General features: G+C 38.9%; 1 protein-coding gene across 1 annotated transcript in view; it reads right to left on the bottom strand.

Annotated features, from left to right (window-relative positions):
* LOC121422229 (TATA-binding protein-associated factor 172-like) overlaps positions 1 to 18,488 on the bottom strand; it is an 80,689-nt gene that overhangs the window by 45,057 nt on the left and 17,144 nt on the right. The window contains exons 12-16 of the mRNA XM_041617138.1: positions 18,210 to 18,350; positions 15,983 to 16,234; positions 15,744 to 15,851; positions 11,173 to 11,322; positions 9,822 to 9,973 (exon numbers count right to left, since the gene is read on the bottom strand). Coding sequence (XP_041473072.1) covers positions 9,822 to 9,973; positions 11,173 to 11,322; positions 15,744 to 15,851; positions 15,983 to 16,234; positions 18,210 to 18,350 — 803 coding nt within the window. The remainder of the gene's footprint in view (positions 1 to 9,821; positions 9,974 to 11,172; positions 11,323 to 15,743; positions 15,852 to 15,982; positions 16,235 to 18,209; positions 18,351 to 18,488) is intronic.

The following is an 18,488-nucleotide window of genomic DNA, read 5'->3' on the forward strand; positions in this document are numbered from 1 at the left end:
AGAAAATCAAGTTATGAATGATTTTTAATAGTTACGATCGATTGCAACTCTTTCTGCAACAAGGCCTCTGACCTTATAAACAGCCCTTATTCTATCATTGACAACAGAATACATTGCCAAAGGGATTGTGTGTATGTTGACTGAATGGTCGGAATAAGATCAATCATGTTAAAAACCTGGATTACAAGATCAAACTCAGTGATCTTGATCCAATACCAGTGCAAAAACTTTTGACTGTGTGAACAAGGCTTTAGTATGGTATAAGTTGTGGTCACATTGATATCTGTGATTTTGTATTGTGTTATCATACAAGAAAGTATGGACAAACTTCTTGGAAAAAAAATGAATTATCCAGGAGGAGAACGAGTTTCAAGAAAAGGAAGTTGTCTTGATCTTTTGTACATTTATTTTATCATTGACAACAGAATAATCTGTAAAACGGAGAGTTTTGTGTGTTGACTAACTGTCCGAGTAAAATCGACTAAATGAAAGACCTTGACTATAAAATCAAACTCACCAGTCTTGACCCAATATCATTAAAAACACTTTGACCAGTGAACTGGGTTTTGTCATGGTATACAAGTATGTTGTGGTCATATTGATATCTGCGATTTGAAATATATATTTTACTACGTAATATCGTAAGAGATTACGTGTATGAGAGAGCCCGTTACTGCGCATGCGTCAATTCGTTACTGCATGCAAATGGCGGCTTGCTGAGCCCCATTTTTTCTTGGAATATTTCCTCCTTTATCGGCGGAATCCTCATCGTTTTCAACGATTTCTTTTTTGTTTATTCAACTAGTTTCGAAGTAGCCTCTGTCAAACACACTTTTGTGGACAGAAGGTCTTTTCATCATGGAAAAATCTTCGCTTAAATCTGCTAATGACAAAACCACCACGAGTGGTACCTCGACCGCTTCCCAGGCCGCCACGGGCGGGGGACAGACAGCGTCGCAGCCTGCTACCCCTGCGGGGGAGCGGAGCGGGAAGTCTACCAAGCCGAAGCAGGCCCGCTCGAATGGGTCCGTCAACAAAGCAAAGCAAAAATCGGCAAATACCACAGACTCTCCCGAGGTCCTTACGAGGATGAATAAACTTAGGGACATGATGTCTAAAGTCCTACAAGCTCTACCACCACCGGTGGACGATTCCCACGTTGGAGTCAGGGCTAGATCTAATCGCCACGGGCGAGAATCAGCTTCAAAGTCAAGCTCATCTCAACCACGTGTTGACGTTGCACCTACGGGTCCCACTGGGATCGGTGCTCAACCAGACCTCCCAATTTTATATGACTCACCGGACTTAAGTCCAGACGAATTAGAGTCTGGTCAGATTGATGTCGATCATGATAGAGGAGCAGGCCTGGCGGATGAAACTTTTGTCCCGCCTATAGCGGCAAAATTTGCCCTTTCTACAGACATTGGGGAACCAGTCGATGATGGTATAGCGGAGTCAACTACATACCTGCTTAGCCACCAGCTAGAGCAAAAAGTGCTTATTGACACGGCTACCAGGTACCCTACTCCCAACAACTGCAGATTACTGGATGCACCCAAAGTAAACCCAGCTATCTGGGATAACCTTCCAACTTACTCTAAGTCTAATGACTTGAGACTCCAAAAAATTCAGAAATCACTGACACGAGGGCTAAATGCCTTTGTACACACGCTTTCCTCTACTGACATTACTGAAAGCCAGCAAGATGCGTTAGCACTTTTGTGCAATGCCAACTTTGAAATAAATTGCATGAGGAAGGAGTTGATAAAACCTGCCATGGAACCCTCGCTTTAGGCACCTTTGTAAGCCTACCACACCAGTCACTGACTTGCTGTTTGGAAACTTGAGCAAACAAGTTAGAGAGCTCAACGAGGAACAGAAGGTTACTGCAGGGGTTATTAAGGGCCCCAATCGCAAACCCCAATCCCATCAGCATAACTATCACCCCTATAGTCGGGGTTCAGGACGGGGTGCACACTCACAGTATGCTAAGGCTGGATGGAAAAGAAGTGCAGCACCAGCCACTGCAATTCGTCCACCACCAGATAGTGAAGATCTGCATTTTTTAGACCAACGATCCAGGTGGAAGGACCGACAGTCCCCACCTCACGACAACACTCAGAGGAAGCAGAAACAGCCTGCCCAAGTGCCACGTGCACACCACAAACAAGGTCACAGAACCAAGTAATTCCTGACGAGGTGAGAAATTACACATTTGCTTACCTTAGATCTACCTTTAGGCCCACTGTTGGAGGCCGACTGAAAAAATTTCATGAAAATTGGCGTGAAATCACCTCAGATCCTTCCATTCTAAATGCTGCGCAAGGATATAAAATTGAATTTGCGAAACCACCACCTTCACGAAGTTATCCCCCTTTCACTTTCAAGTGTAGTGGAGAGGAAGAAAAAGCTTTGTCAAATGAGATACAAAAGCTTCAGGAGAAAGATGTTATTGAACCCTGTCAAAGTGAGAAAGGGGAATATGTATCAAATATCTTCTCTAGGCCAAAAAAGAATGGTGGTCTTCGTCTTATTCTAGACCTATCAGATCTTAACAAGTATCTACCTTACCAGCATTTTAAGATGGAAAATATTTATACTGCGGTGCAACTTATCACGCAAAATTCTTTTCTTTCTTCAGTCGACCTCCAAGACGCCTATTATTCAGTCCCTATTCATAAAGATCATAGGAAGTACCTAAAATTCCTCTGGCAAGGCCAATTTTGGCAATTCAAAGCTTTGCCAAACGGGCTATGTTCAGCCCCTAGATTGTTCACAAAATTACTCAAACCATTGTTGGCTGTTTTGAGGAAACAAGGACATGTGGTTGTGAGCTACCTAGATGATCTTCTCATTATTGCTGACTCAAAGCAGGATAATGAGAAAGCCCTAGAGGCTGTTGTTGAAAGTTTCTCAAAACTTGGTTTCTTAATCAATCCAGAAAAGTCTGTATTCACTCCGGTGACAGAAATCACTTTCTTAGGCTTCGTTCTCAACACAGAGAAAATGATAATGACCTTGCCAGAGGAAAAGGCCCAAGACATTATTAGCTTGTGCTTTGAATTGCTACATACTCCCAATCCTTCCATAAGACACGTAGCCAAAGTTATTGGGAAAATCGTTGCTGCTCTACCTGCCACGAGATATGGTCCACTATTTTACAGGGCACTAGAGAATGACAAGATTGTCTCATTAAAAATGAATAGGGGTCATTTTGATAGAAAGATGACTTTGTCACCAGAAGCCAAGAAAGAATTGTGGTGGTGGATAGACAATGTGCAATTAACCTTCTCACCTTTGAGACGGTCCACACCACAACATGAAATTCGTACCGATGCCAGTGGTATCGGTTGGGGGGCCACAGATCTAAAATCTAATACTGGTGGCAGATGGAACAGCATCGAACTTTTATATGCCCAGAATAATAGAATAAACTATCTTGAGACTAGGGCAGCTCTGCTGGGGCTGAAATCTCTGTGCTCAGAATTATGCGATACTCATATATTGGTGCGTGTAGACAATGTCACAGCAGTGTCCTATATAAATTCCATGGGTGGCACTAAATCAAATGAGTGTAATAAGGCCGCAAGAGATTTGTGGATGTGGTGCAGAGAAAGGGATATCTGGGTCACGGCAGCCTACCTCCCTGGAAAACTCAATACCCAAGCTGATAAAATGTCAAGATCCTTTAATGACAGAACAGAATGGATGCTAAATAGAGATAAATTCCTTCAAATTGTGCATCATTTTGGTTTGCCCAAAATTGATCTGTTTGCTTCTAGACTCAACAAACAGTTAGAGAATTATGTTTCATGGTTGCCTGACCCAGAAGCTGTAGCAGTAGATGCTTTCACCCTCAATTGGAAGGGGCTGGATTTCTATGCTTTTCCACCCTTTTGTCTTGTTGCTAAATGCCTCCAAAAAATAAATGAGGATAATGCATCGGGCATTTTAGTAGTCCCAAATTGGCCCACTCAAGCATGGTTCCCCCTCTTCAAGAAAATGATAATTGGGAAACCCATGTTCCTCTCAAGAAGTGAATCACTACTTACACAACCTATTACTAATGAACCTCACCCTTTACATTCTCGCCTTGATCTTGTCTGTTGCAGGTTATCACCAAACCCTTTGAAAATAAAGGCCTAAAACCTGGAACTGTAAAGATTATTATTTCTTCATGGCGCAAGTCAACAAAGAAACAGTATGCAATATACATGAAGAAGTGGAAAAGTTTCTGTGAAACATTAAGCTCGGATCATTTGAATGCAGACGTGACTGTTGTGTTAGACTTCTTGAGCAAACTTTATTACAAGGACAATGCTGGATATAATGTTTTGAACTGTGCACGGAGTGCTCTATCTTCCTTTCTTAATTTACTGGACACCCCTTATTCAGTTGGAACTCACCCGCTCATCAAGCGTTTCATGAGAGGTGTGTTTCATCTTCGTCCTCCCACAGCAAGATATAAAGAGATTTGGGATGTCAGCCATGTCCTTAATTACTTACGTTCTCTTTCACCAGCGAGCTCATTGACTCTTAAAATGTTAACGCTGAAACTATGTATGATTATTGCGCTGACCTCTGCGCAACGTGTTCAAACACTCCACCTCATGAAACTGGACAAAATGAGTTTGTCTAACAGCGCAGTCTCTTTCCACTTTGAGGAATTGTTCAAACAGTCAAAACCAGGTAATCTAGATACATCTGTAACTCTGGAAGCTTATCCCCAAGATAAGAGACTTTGTGTTGTAAGATACTTAAAGTACTACTTGAAGCTGACTAGACCAATCAGAGAAAATGAACAGAGATTGTTCATCAGTTTTAAGAAGCCACACAAAAGGGTCTCAGCTCAGACAATTTCCAGATGGTTAAAATATGTACTGAGTTCAGCAGGCATTGATACAGTCAAGTACAAGGCCCACTCTACTAGAGCGGCTTCAACGTCGGCAGCAAAGAACAATGACTTGCCAGTATCAGCTATACTAAGCCAAGCAGGCTGGTCAAATGAAAGGACTTTCAAGACTTTCTATGATAAACCAGTGGTTACTGGAAGGACTTTCTCTCAGGCCATCCTAAGCCAGTAGTCTACAAGATAGTCCTGCTTTATTCCTTAAGTGGTATGTGTCATGAATATGACTCCTGTTTTACTAGAAGGCGACAGTGTTGCTTTAAAATCTCATACACGTAATCTCTTACGATATTACGTAGTAAAATATGAAAATTAAACGAGAACTTACCGTTTGAAGTTTAATTGATATTTTATTAGTAATAAGAGGAGGAGATTACGTCCCTCCTCACCCTCCCATGTACTTCAAACGCTAATTCAGTTCTCGAAAAATTTATACACAATCGCCTTCTACTCTACGAAAATTGACGCATGCGCAGTAACGGGCTCTCTCATACACGTAATCTCCTCCTCTTATTACTAATAAAATATCAATTAAACTTCAAACGGTAAGTTCTCGTTTAATTTTCATATTGTATTGTCATAAGAGAAAGTATTGGAAATGTTCTTGAAAAAATAATTATCGAGGAACAAAATGAACTTAAAAAAAAGTTGTCTTAATCACCAAGCCAGCCTTTATCGTATTATTGATAACAAAATCCTTTTTAAAGGGATAGTTTTCTGTGTTGACTGAACTGTCAGAGTAAGATTGATCGTGTAAAAAACCTTGATTACAAGATCAAACTCAGTGGTCTTGAACCAATACCAGTGCAAAATCCTTTGACCGGTGAACAAGGTTTTTAGTATGGCATAAGTTGTGGTCGCATCGATATATGTGATTTGCAAGATACAGTGGAATATCTAAAAAGAAAGTATGGGGAATTTCTTAGAAAAAAAAAGAACTATCATGTTGGAACAGAACGAATTTCAAAGAGAGGAAGTTGTCTTGGTCTTTGTACAGTCTATTTTCTATACTTTGTGAAAGGGAGAGTTTTTTTTTGTCTTCATTCAAACTCAACTGGCTGAATAAGATGGATTGTATTGATTGATCATACATGTACATTATATGTAATTCATGTTACATTTTTTCGCTGCTACCTCATACTCCTTGCAGAAGGACAAAGATATCCTGGAAGCTCAGATAACGAGGTTCAAGGATAGCAGCGGAGAAGCTGCGAAGATGATGGTTAAGGAGATGGCTCAGAAAACAAGGAGATTGTGGAGGGAAGAAAGGAGGCATCACAGCTAAAGGGAAAGACGGCAAAAGCGGTGAGGCCGAAGGAGAAAGCAGAGAGAGAGAGAGGACAAGGCAGAGAAACGGATGGAAGAGATGGAAAAGCAAACAAAGCAAGCGGAGTGGAAGAAGTATGTGGGGCGAAACAATTGAGTTATATTGAGGAGCTCAAAGTTTATTGAGAAACTCAAAACAAGCAGAGAGTAAGGAGTATGTAATGCTGTTCAATCGAGTTGTTATTGAGGAGCTCAAAGCTTATTGAGAAACTCAAAACAAGCGGAGAGTAAGGAGTATGTAATGTTGTTCAATCGAGTTGTTATTGAGGAGCTCAAAGTTTATTGAGAAACTCAAAACAAGCGGAGAGTAAGGAGTATGTAATGTTGTTCAATCGAGTTGTTATTGAGGAGCTCAAAGTTTATTGAGAAACTCAAAACAAGCGGAGAGTAAGGAGTATGTCATGCTGTCCAATCGAGTTGTTATTGAGGAGCTCAAAGCTTATTGAGAACTCACAGCAAGCGGAGACTAAGGATGAGGAGAGGCTCAATTGGATTATGATTGAGAAGCAGACTCGATGAAGCAGGACATCGCTTAAAAGGCTGGAGAAATCAATCAGCTGCGCAAGGTCAGTGACCGGTGGGTAATTCATGTTACTATAGGATATGTCAACTGACACTTTCAAACATAATAGATGGAATTGCTTAGGGACAGAGCAGTACAGCATCCACTGTAGATCCAACAGACTGAACCACTGGCCAGCTGCCACTCATGGTGACCAGTAAACTGCTGACATGGCTGAGATGCGTGCTGCTCTTGCAGTGAATGATAGGATACATGTATGTTAACTCATATTTCCTTAACGCAATAGATGAGTTCGCTCAGGGAAGTGAACAGTACGGCATCCACCATAGAGCAGAAAACACCGAAAATCACTGACGAGCTATTTTTACAATATTTCATTTCCCCATGAAACCTACGGTATCAAACAACAGACATCAAAGGCTTCCATGCTTCTTTAAATTAACAGCTGCTTGAATAAATTTGTTGCCAGTTGCCACTTCAGCCATAAAAACTTCTTTGTTGCACTTTGCAAGTGATCCTGCCTAGAGGTCCTAGTAATGACTAGTGTGTTTGGATGTGTATGAGTGTCTGTGTGTATGTACACTAATCTGCATGCATATAGCCAAATCTCCATACTTTTTTTGTGTTTTTTTATATTTTTTTTTGGAACAGGAGGTAGGGAGAACTAGCTACAATGACAGGATGGTAACTGTGATTGCTACTTACGTGAAGCAACATTATCAAGACTTATACCCCAAGATGGATAAGCCAAATGTGAGTATTTATCTTATCTGTTGTGAAGTCATATTGTACTGTGGCGGAACAATCTTCATGAATTATCTGTATGTCACGATCTCAACACATATTAATGTGAAAAAGATTCCTAAAATAATTATTTTAAGTATTATGAATAATTTATGCAAATTTATTGGTAAAAAGCTTATTTGCATATTTATAACCCAATTTCACATGGGATTATGAATTCCATTTTTTATTCCAAATTTCAGCTCTGTAATCATATCATAGAGTTTACAAAGAAAAATTGTTAAAGCCAAATTTTTCCTTGTATGTATTTTCTTGTATTTAGAATTTCTTACATATTTCTGTGTTTCTCATTGTTTTTGTTTTTTTCATTGAAAATTTTTAAAGACAATTGTGCCTGCAGATAGCAGTCAACACAAGGGTGTCTAGAGGTTCAGCTACTTGGGAAGCAAACTCACACATCATGCAGCCATTGATTAGAACATGCATGTAGGTGCTAGCGTACAGAAAGCACAAATTGTCTTTTGATGGCTTCATAACAAATCTAGAAACCACATGGAGCGAAGATCTGTACCCAAAGAAAAGTCTATCAAGCAATTGTCCTCACAATGCTTCTTTAAGGTGCCAGGCAAGAGATTTTAAACAAATCAAGAAGTAGCCAGGCTTCCTTAAAATTGAGGCATCAAAAATGATAACATGCAAATCATCTCTCTGACAATAGACAGGCAGTATCCCGATCCAGAAACAAACCGAGAAGCTTTCTTAAAAACTTCAAACTTTGTGGTTAAGTGTCAGAATAGATCTAATGCAAGAACCATAGCATCATTCAAACGTGGATGTGCCTTTTATAAACATGGAATCGACAATGGTACGCCAGGCTTTGCAATCTGACATGAGAGTTGGAAAATTATGTAACAGACTACATGTACATGTACTTGTACATGTATCCCTACAATCAACAAAATCTAAAGGTCTTTGTCCTCTCGTTTTAATGAGGGAGGCGCAACCAAAGAAACATCAGAAATAACTTCTTTCTCACTACGGAAACAGTGACCAGCAAATCTCATACTATGTTTAATTACCGTGGTGGAGATAGGTGGAAGATCTCCATAAATCTCTTCTTTTGCTTTGTGATCTCTCCAACTAATATGTTGTACCCTCATCAAAAATTGAGTAAATGTGTCACAAAAGTTGTTGTATACTTGAAAACTGACATATTTCAAAATTGATGGACAACTCTACGCAATTTTCATCAACACTTCATATAGGTCATCATAACAATGTCCCTTCTACTGGAAGCTTCTTTATCATGTGCAATGGTGATATAGAAGATGAAGGTCATTGTTTCAAGACTTGTTCTTAATGTGATGATCTTAGATCTGAGTTATTCAGAATTGTTTTCATGGATCAGATCCAATATTTTACGAGTAGCCTACATGTATTTACCATCTGTCCAAAAGCCAGTTTTGCCAACCAAATTTCAACACGTCACAGAAGTTATCATATACTTGAACAATGACATCATATTTCAAAATTGTCTGACAACTCTATGCATTTCTCAGCAACCATATGCACTTATTGTTTCAAATTATGTGCTCGTGTTTCTTAAGTTATGTTTATGTGTTTTACTTTTGTATTATTTTCTACGTTTGATGTACATCACTACTAAGCCGGTCGTCTATGAACAGGTGTGATTTTTAATGAAGAAGTACACTAAACTGTCATATGTTATTTTATGTTCATTTCACACACACACATATACATATTGAGACAGTGATGTTGTCACTCCATACACACATTAACAACCAGACTGCTGGACCTGAACTTTACATGTATATCAATTCTCAATCCGTGTCATTATTTCAGTTTATCTTAAGAGTCAAACTAACCCACATAACATAAACTAAACTTAACTCTTTGCCTGCTTTGTTTAACTAGAGTCACATACAGCAGCCTGCCAAGTTCGACTCAAGTCACATTCTTTTCACAATACACACAGAGTGCATTAAGTCTATTGTTCAAACACACTACACAATAGTGGTGTGTGCATTGCATTGTACTGTTTACTCACAAAGTTTTTCTTTACTATACACCTATCAAAGCAATTGTGAGCAGAATTAGCACTGTCCATGCAGAACCCCTCTTAAGGCTGCACCATGAAATTAATGTGGCACAGGAGTAATTCTGTCTGTGGCGGCTGAAGAGTGAAGCAAAACTGTTTGCAATCAATTAATTGGAAAGGACCTATCTTCGTTTGTTCATGTGGAGAGTTGCTCAAAAGCAGGGACGCAATTCATTTTTCTTTGGAGGGATTAACATTACCTAGCTGCTGTTGCCCTTGCAAGCAAGACTGCTTCTTCCTGGTCGGTCTGAGAGGCAGTCATGGAGACGTCCCCTCCGATGTACTCGACGTCGTCCTCTCGTATCGTCTGCTGGCTTTTCCATGAAGACTTCCCAGGTGACTTGCTGGTTTCCTGTAATTAATTCAAAATGAATAATGCGTAATACTGTAGTATACTCAGTCATTTAAAAAAAAACAGCTTGTAGGATTGGGGTCAAATCATCGTCTTTCAATCTGATTTTTCTCAACACACATGCATCATATAGAAGAAATAATTCTGAAAGTGTATTTACAGCAATGTTATTATCAACCTGGATTCCGGCACGTTTTTCGTTACAAAAAATTGCCACCAGAAATTCGTTGATAAAAAGAAAACAACTAACGCAAGACCTAAGTGTATAGGCATTGGCTAATTTGTTGCCACTGTGCATAGTATTCCTCATCAGACAGACAGCTGATGTTTCCTGTAACAGCATCAGATTCAACAAGAGTGTCGCTAAGGAGACCAGATCGCGTGTCGTAATACGCCCACCTTCAACGCAAAAAATTGAGTTACTGGTCAAGAAAGGAAAGGGGAAGGTGGCGACTTCACCTTTGACCTTCTAACCTCAAAATCAATAAACTTCCTTGTTATCCATGCTAGTATCATACACACCAAATTATATGAGCCTCTGGGTTAAGTTAAATTGAAGTTATCACGTTTACAAGGACTGCAGAAGGGTAAGTTGAACACATGTCACTGTGACCTTGACCTTCAACCTTTTGACCTAAAAATCAAAAGGCTTCCTGGAATCCATGCTATCATCATACACATCAAATTATACAAGCCCAGATTAAATTAATCTGAAGTTATCGCATTTACAAGGACTGCAGAAGGGTTAGATGAAAACATGTTGCTGTGACCTTAACCTTTGACTTTTTTACCTTAAAATCAAAAGGCTTCCTGGGATCCATGCTAGTATCATACACACCAAATTATATTATGAGACTAAGTTAAGTTAAACTGAAGTTATCGCATTTACAAGGAAAAGTTAACGGACAGACGAACTGACACCAAGCGTGATACCATGATACGTCCCGTCTAGGACGGCATATAAAAAGGCAAGATTACATGATAATAGAAAGGCTGCCTGGGGGCCGTTTCATAAAGCTGTTCGTAAGATAAGAACGACTTTAAGAACGACTGGTGATCCTTTTTCACGCGATAAACCATCGCCAATGAATATACTATTTACCACAAGAAAGGATCACCAGTCGTTCTTTAAGTCGTTCTTATCTTACGAACAGCTTTATGAAACACTCACCTGGACTATAAACTCAAAAACAACTTACCTTCGGTTTATGCTTTGCTTCTATGAGCATCTGGGGATCTATGGGTACTCTTGCAGGTTGCATAGCTAGACATAGCCAGGTGCTCACCCACGGAAAGGCTGCCTGGACGATGAATTCAAACGGCGTTCTCTGGAGAAGGGCATCCCAGACCTACCGGAAGAAGTGCAGAAGGTGAATCTTGTTATTAAAAGAAATCAATGCATCATCAGGGTAAATTATCAATAGACCAGTTCGTAGTTAATTCATGGGCAATTTTGGTCAAATGACCTTTCATTTCTTTCATCATGATAAGCAGATTTCAAAGCAAGATATTACGTAAGCTTGCCTTACATAGCAGGATGAAGAAATTGAATAGACCAAGTGACTAGAATAACACACCAATGAACACTTAATGAAGGTATTTGTTGCATTCCTACTTTGAATGGATATCTTAGCATGTTGCACAATGTACTTGACAAACTGAAATACCAGTCGTTCGTGGAAGGATTGTTGTTTTTTGTGGATGTAAATGAAACGACAATTCAAAAGAATATATGAATAATCAAGACATCAAAGTTGGTGCTTATCTCATTAGATTTTAAAGCACCATGTCACTTTAGTACAAATGACCTTCACCTGATCATGCGTAGAATCATTTGATCATGCGCAGAAAGGAACTACGAACTGGCTTATTGGTCTACTGCCAACTGGTCCACTCACAACATGGTCTACTTTCATTTGGTCCAATCATCACTTTGTCCAATAACCATTGGGTCCAATCATCACTTTGTCTAACCACCATTTCGTATATGATGCACCACGCCGTACACCAGGGTACCGTAGTACCCCAGGGTACGACGTTGTGCAGCGCCATCTCGTGTTGTAATAGTGTACAGTTACATTGTTGTCATGGTGATCACGGTCGTACGATCGCACAGTGGGCCAGAATGAACCCAAAGTGCGACAAAACCCTTTTTTCACATATTTATACGATTAAATTTGGTAGATAGGGGTAATTTCACCCGTAGAATTCAATAAAAGTATTTTCAAATATCGATGACGTCATTAAAATACTGTTTTCTGATTGGCTGTTAACATTTGAGAAGAAATTACATGTTTCTAATTCTACAATAATTTTCAAATTTTCAGAAACTAGTTTTAGAGAAATTTCAGCAATAAGGAAGCATATTAGCAAACAGCAAACACATAAACAGGCAAACAAACAAAAAAAAGTCTGTGCTCGGGGTACAAACAATTCAATTTGTGACTTGAGTATCGCTTAACCCTAAAAAGACTGGGGGCTGATTCAGCCCCCCCCCCTCGACATTTTTCGCGATAAATCCGCCGCGCAAATTTTTTTGACCGCGTCGCTCACTGACTTTTTACTTTCAAGTCTCGGGCAACTTTTGAGACCAAAATTGTGACCCCCGGGTACTCGGTTCCGAAATTACGCAACATTTTGTAAGTGCATGCAGACCCCAAATTACTCAAAAACGTGAATTTGTGTACAAATCCAATGCAAATAGTGTTTTCAGCCAAAATTCATGAATGTATCATTATTTTTCCTTTTACTGCTTAAAATCAATTAATTAAGCCCCTGACAATTTACATTGAAAAAAACAATCAAAAAAACAAAAAATCGAAAAAAAAAGAAGTACATAAGAAATTTAGAAAACAATAGAAAACATAAGAAAATAAATGTGATGTTGAAATTTTTTAAAAATAAATTTGATCAGGTGCCTATCTAGAGTATGTGAAACAAAAATAAGCAATTCAGGGGCATTATTTTATTAATTAGAGCAAACTTATGGTTTTACGAATAAATCAGCATCATTAATGAGACATGAGATTTTTTGAAGAATTTGATGTTATAGTTTTGTAGGTAATGCCAAGGGTAATGCGTGTGCCAATTTTCGTCGCGATCGCGCGATCGACGGCCGAGATCATAAGGGGGGGGGCTGAATCAGCCCCCCCCCGTCTTCTTAGGCGTCGAAATAGCCCAGTCTATTTAGGGTTAAAAAGGGCGCCCTACCATGAATCCGGAATTGTAAAATTTAAAGTGAAATTGTAAAAAAATGCAAAGGGTTTTTTTTTCAATGGGTACAATGATTAACCACACCTACATGAATTAAAATGGATTGATGCCAGTATTCGACAGTGAAATCTTTAAAATAATTATCCCAATGATAAATAATAGAGGCCGGGTCCTCTGCAGGTTAATCGGTACAAGGCCTACCTATATATTTCACCAAGAACAGCGTATACAAAGTTATTCCGAAACAGAGTCTCTCTCTGTTATCTCAACAACCATTATGTCTTTGGTGAGAGGATCTTTTAGCATACATGTACTTTGAACATCAGGAGGAAGAGGCTGTGCTTGTTGTACTCTTAAAAATTTGCTACTAATCACAATGTCACTTGTTACCATTAGTCTGTGGAATACATATAAAGTCAATAAGAGTCATAGACCAATCAATCCTTGAAATGATAATATGCACTTCCTTCTTGATTGATTTTAACAATAATTTATAGCAAATTTAGAATGAGCCAAGAGATAAACGAATTCATACGTGTATGTGAAGTTACAAACCCTTCATTTTTTTTTTTTTTTTTTTTGGGGGGGGGATAAATACTAATAATGATAATGCAACTTTATACATGTATAGATCCCACGTATCTGTCATTTTCATTTTTTGGCAGAAAACTGAGTGAAACCAATCACATCCCTAGTCATGTGTGTTATAGCGATATACAGTAGGACTTACTTTATGATAGCGATATACAGTAGGACTTGGTTTATGAACAACAAAACAAATTAATAATCTTACCCGGGAATCTTACCTTAAGAATTAATCTTCTCAGAATGACAGCATATATGAAACACGGGATGGAACAGTTTGACATCAAAATGAAGTTGTTTTACATGTATTACTATATAGTTAGTGGAAGTGGAAATGACAGCTTGTCTTAACGTATGTTTAACGAAAATATTTTAGGAAGATACCAGTCTAAAGAACCAGACACCTGAGCCAGACACCCCCCCCCCCCTCTCTCTCTCTCTCTCTCTCTCCCACCACGCGACGGTGAGTTTCACAGAGATACGGTCTTATACGGTCCCGAAGGCAACGTTCGGCACGCGCATAATGGGACACTAACTTGGAACGACTTTTTGTGATAAATACGGCGAACATGTGGTTGGAAAATTGGATATATCTCCAGAAAATGCACGTATCTGCAGCTAAATTTGGTATCATTGTAAAGCATGAACTATAACAAAGACCGTCATGGTATTTATAGCGCAGCAATCGGCAGCAATTTGTAAAAGAAATGCTCATGAAAAAAAAATTGCTAAAACCCCCCATTGTCAAATGGTTTCGTCCAAAATTACCTCTGAAGGGATCATCATTTTATCTTGAAAATTTTTGATCACTTAAAGCAATCATTCATCACAAAGTACCGTGAATTAGAAATAAATTAAGCTATCCGTTTTGTTTAAACAGTGAAATGTCTAAAACGTGTCGTTTTCACATGCGGTAGCCGTAAAGGGTCATTTTTCCGGTAATATTGAATAAAATGGGCAACTAATAATCAATTTCATGGAGAAATATTGTATGGAGACATCCTACAGGTTCTTATCTTTGCTTAGAACATGAAAAAAACAAAATTTGTTTCATGACCAAAAACCAGTTTTGGCGCACTTTTGCTCTCTCCCGGCCCACTGTGGATCGGTGCGACAATCATGACAACGATGGGGACAATGATCACAAAGCCTATTTCCTTTCTTTGATACAATCTTATGCCAATAATAGTAAACAAATAGAATAAAGTTATCATTTGCATGCATTAATTGTTACATAAGATCACTAAAAAGAAAAAAAAAATCTGTACAAAACATTAAAATATACTTGTACACATTTTTGGTGACCCAGGGTACAGCGCAAAAAATAAAATAAATAATTCAACAAAATGGCGGATTATTTGGTACCCCAGGGTACCAAATACTGCATCATATGACCATTATGTCTCAAAACCAGTTGGTCTAATATCCATTCTATTTTCATTTGTTTTGCACAATTAAAACTTAGTCCAATTAGACCATTTGGTATATTGACTAAATTACTATTGGACCAACTAGTTATTTGACGAAATGTTGAGTGGACGAATTGGCAATTAGACCATATGGATAGTGGACAAACTGATGGTAGACCAAATGATAGTCAATGAGTAGGCAATTGGGCGATTTGGAAATAAACCATCATCAGGCAGTGTTGTAGCTAGAACATTTTTAATGCTGGGATAAGTGTAAACGGTAAAGCGTAACGAGTGAAGCACAAAGAGCGAACTACTTGAATTGATTAACAGTGACTTCTTATCAGAAAATAATGAAAACCAAATGTAACTTAAACATAATGACTACTGAACAGCATAATTCTTTTCGGAGATGTGGCACATTTGTATTTCCTACCAGGAATATAGTCAAGGTCGGTACTCCCGAGTAACAAGGTCGCTGGAAAAAACATTCTCCCAGAGACTTTGTACACATGACTCAGCCCAAGGCCAAGGCCGGTTTCAACTGTATTCCTATCACTTACCTTCTTGACAAGCTCTAGGATATCTTTATTGGTCTCCAAGATGCACCTTTGATAGACATGTCTTAACATATCAGTTAAGATAGGAGCAATCCAAGCAGCTACAGGCATCTATGGTAGTATTAAAATGAAAAGAATACAAATTCAGACAACAAGGTCCAACTCCATCTTCACAAATTCAAGCTTTAACTGTAAATTCATCTAATTCATTTACTGTCAGATTGCATGAATCCATTGCCTACCTGTGGGTTCTCTGTGCAGAGTAGGGTGTGAAGGGTGTCCAGTACGGCCCTCCGGACAGATCCTATGTTGTGCCTCATGAAAGGCCAGAGTCTCTGTACCATGACCCCCAGGGGTTGACTGAGACTAGACTGGATGCAGACTGAAGGGTTGGAGAGGAGGGATGCCAGGAGATTCATGATACTGTTGGTGGACGCCGTCAGGTCGTCAAGTTCGACTAGGGTTTCCCACAGTGTGTGCAAGATCTGCATCACCTGAAGGACGAATGGGGGAGAAAAAAAGAATTCTGTAATAGCTTTTGCACTGGGATCATCAGGTTCCAGGTCACGTAAGGAATGAGTGCATCTTCTGTGAGCAAGCCGTTCATGGTTGCTCTCAAGTCCTTAAAGGTAAATGCTAGTTTTGGTAACGATATCATATGAGTTCGACCACCAAAGTGTCTGTTTGTATAAATAAAACGTATGTGCCAAAGGATTCTGGAAGAAATTGTGTAATTGCTGAGAAATCAGCAAATAAGCACAGGATTCGGGTAGAGCGTCGGGCCTGGCATTCGAAGCAATAATTACACGCTGTCCCACATGCGCTTATCTGTGTTGGGGATCTTCAGTCTGAACATTTTTCTGCGTAGATTTCAAGCTTTCACAAAGTTCAGTTTATGTAACTGTACCAGATCTAGATCCTCGATGATGTACTGACAATTAAGCCTTGTTTTACAGACTTTCTCATGAAATCAGTGTTTACTGCAACTACTGGAATTTCTCTTTAAGCTTGACTATGGTTTATCAGAGTGTAAGCTCTGTTAGCAGTGGCACTTGTATCTTAGGTCAACAGAGTGTGGGATCTTCATCACCAGGTGTGTAAACGGGAGGAAAATCTTTATAATATTGATCCTTGATGATACTGTTGGTAGATACTTTCAAGTCGTCAAGTCAGACTAGGGTTTCCCAAAGTGTGTGCAAGATCTGCATCACCTCATGAGTGAACAGAGAAAATTCCTTTACGTAACATTTTCAAACAAGAAGAGCGCCTCTGGCAGTCTCGCCTGTATTACGCAATTCAATATAGCAGCAGCGCTGACTTTGAAAATGACTATAAAATAATTATTCACAAAAAACACCATTCATATAATAATATACTTCATTGACCCTAAATGACATTTGACCTTGATCACTTTCAAAGTTATGATGGCAATTCAACAATTACCCATAACATGGCTAAAGTTCATTGACCTTAAAATGACCTTCGACCTTGGTCAGGTGACCTGAAACTCGCACAGGATATTCAGTGATACTTGATCACTCTTATGTTCAAGTTTTACGAACTAGATCTATAAACTTTCAAAGTTACAATGGCAATTCAACAAATACCCCCAAATGTCCAAAGTTCATTGACCTTGGTCATGTGAAGAGGGACATACCCAGACTTTGATATCTTTCTAAAATATTGTCAGAGCATTTTTGAAAGATTTTGCATTTGCCCACTGGTCCTAAAGATAAACGTGATGGAAATAAATTAACAATTTTTTATTAATGCATGAGGGGCAAATGCACATTTTCTGCTTTTGAATGAAGACATTCATTTATAATGGATGTACACATCAATCACCACCCTGAAATCAACGAGGAGTTATGTGCCATAATGTACACACTTGGTGGATTTCGACACAAGCAGAAGGAATTCACCCAGTTTCACCCCCTCCCCCCCCTCCAATCATTACATGAAATCAACACAACTGTGTTAACAAACTTTAGAGAGAATTTTTTTTAAAGAAACATAAATAAATATATAATGAATATGAAAAATACAATTCAGCATTGTTGAACGATTTTCAACTTAACTGGACCCCTTCTCCTGACTAGAAGTCATGTTAAACAGGTTTTAGATTCTAGAATGATGGCTCTAGAGCTACAAATTTGCATCATCATGGATTAAAAGTTCATATTACCATCCCAGGACAATAGGAAGGTGGTCCATGAAATGAGTTTCTAGGTTAATGAGGGACATGTTTCATTGTTATATGTGGAAATATAAAAAAGAGTTACTTGCTCTTTTAAACGTCTATATTTTAGAAATTAGGGGTAGGCCATGAGACTCTAATTCCTTCAGCATCATGTAAAGCATGTAAATCATCAAGAACGTCCATTTTGAAAAGTAAAATTGCAGTTGTTTCCTTATTGTCATGGGACGGCAGTATAATAGTTCTGCTGGATGATAAAGCAAGGAGTTTACCTGTTGAGGGCTAGTCTTAATGAGCACTTGAGTGACAGGTAGCAAGGCTGCAGCGGAGACTGCCCTCACGTCATCATCCACATCCTGGAGTCCTTGTATGATAGAGGGCAGTACAGCAGGAAGGAGGACTTCTGTCATTTCCTAATATTATCAGAGAAATTAGGAAATATTGATGCATGTTTTAAGATTCTTCTCAAAGTAAGGGCAAGGACTGACTGTTCTTTTACCTTGCATACATCTAGAACATCAGATTTGTGACTATTTGAACCATAGAGTTCT

The sequence above is a fragment of the Lytechinus variegatus genome, chromosome 10 (assembly GCF_018143015.1).
Source record: "Lytechinus variegatus isolate NC3 chromosome 10, Lvar_3.0, whole genome shotgun sequence".
In the NCBI taxonomy this organism is placed as follows: Eukaryota; Metazoa; Echinodermata; class Echinoidea; order Temnopleuroida; family Toxopneustidae; genus Lytechinus; species Lytechinus variegatus.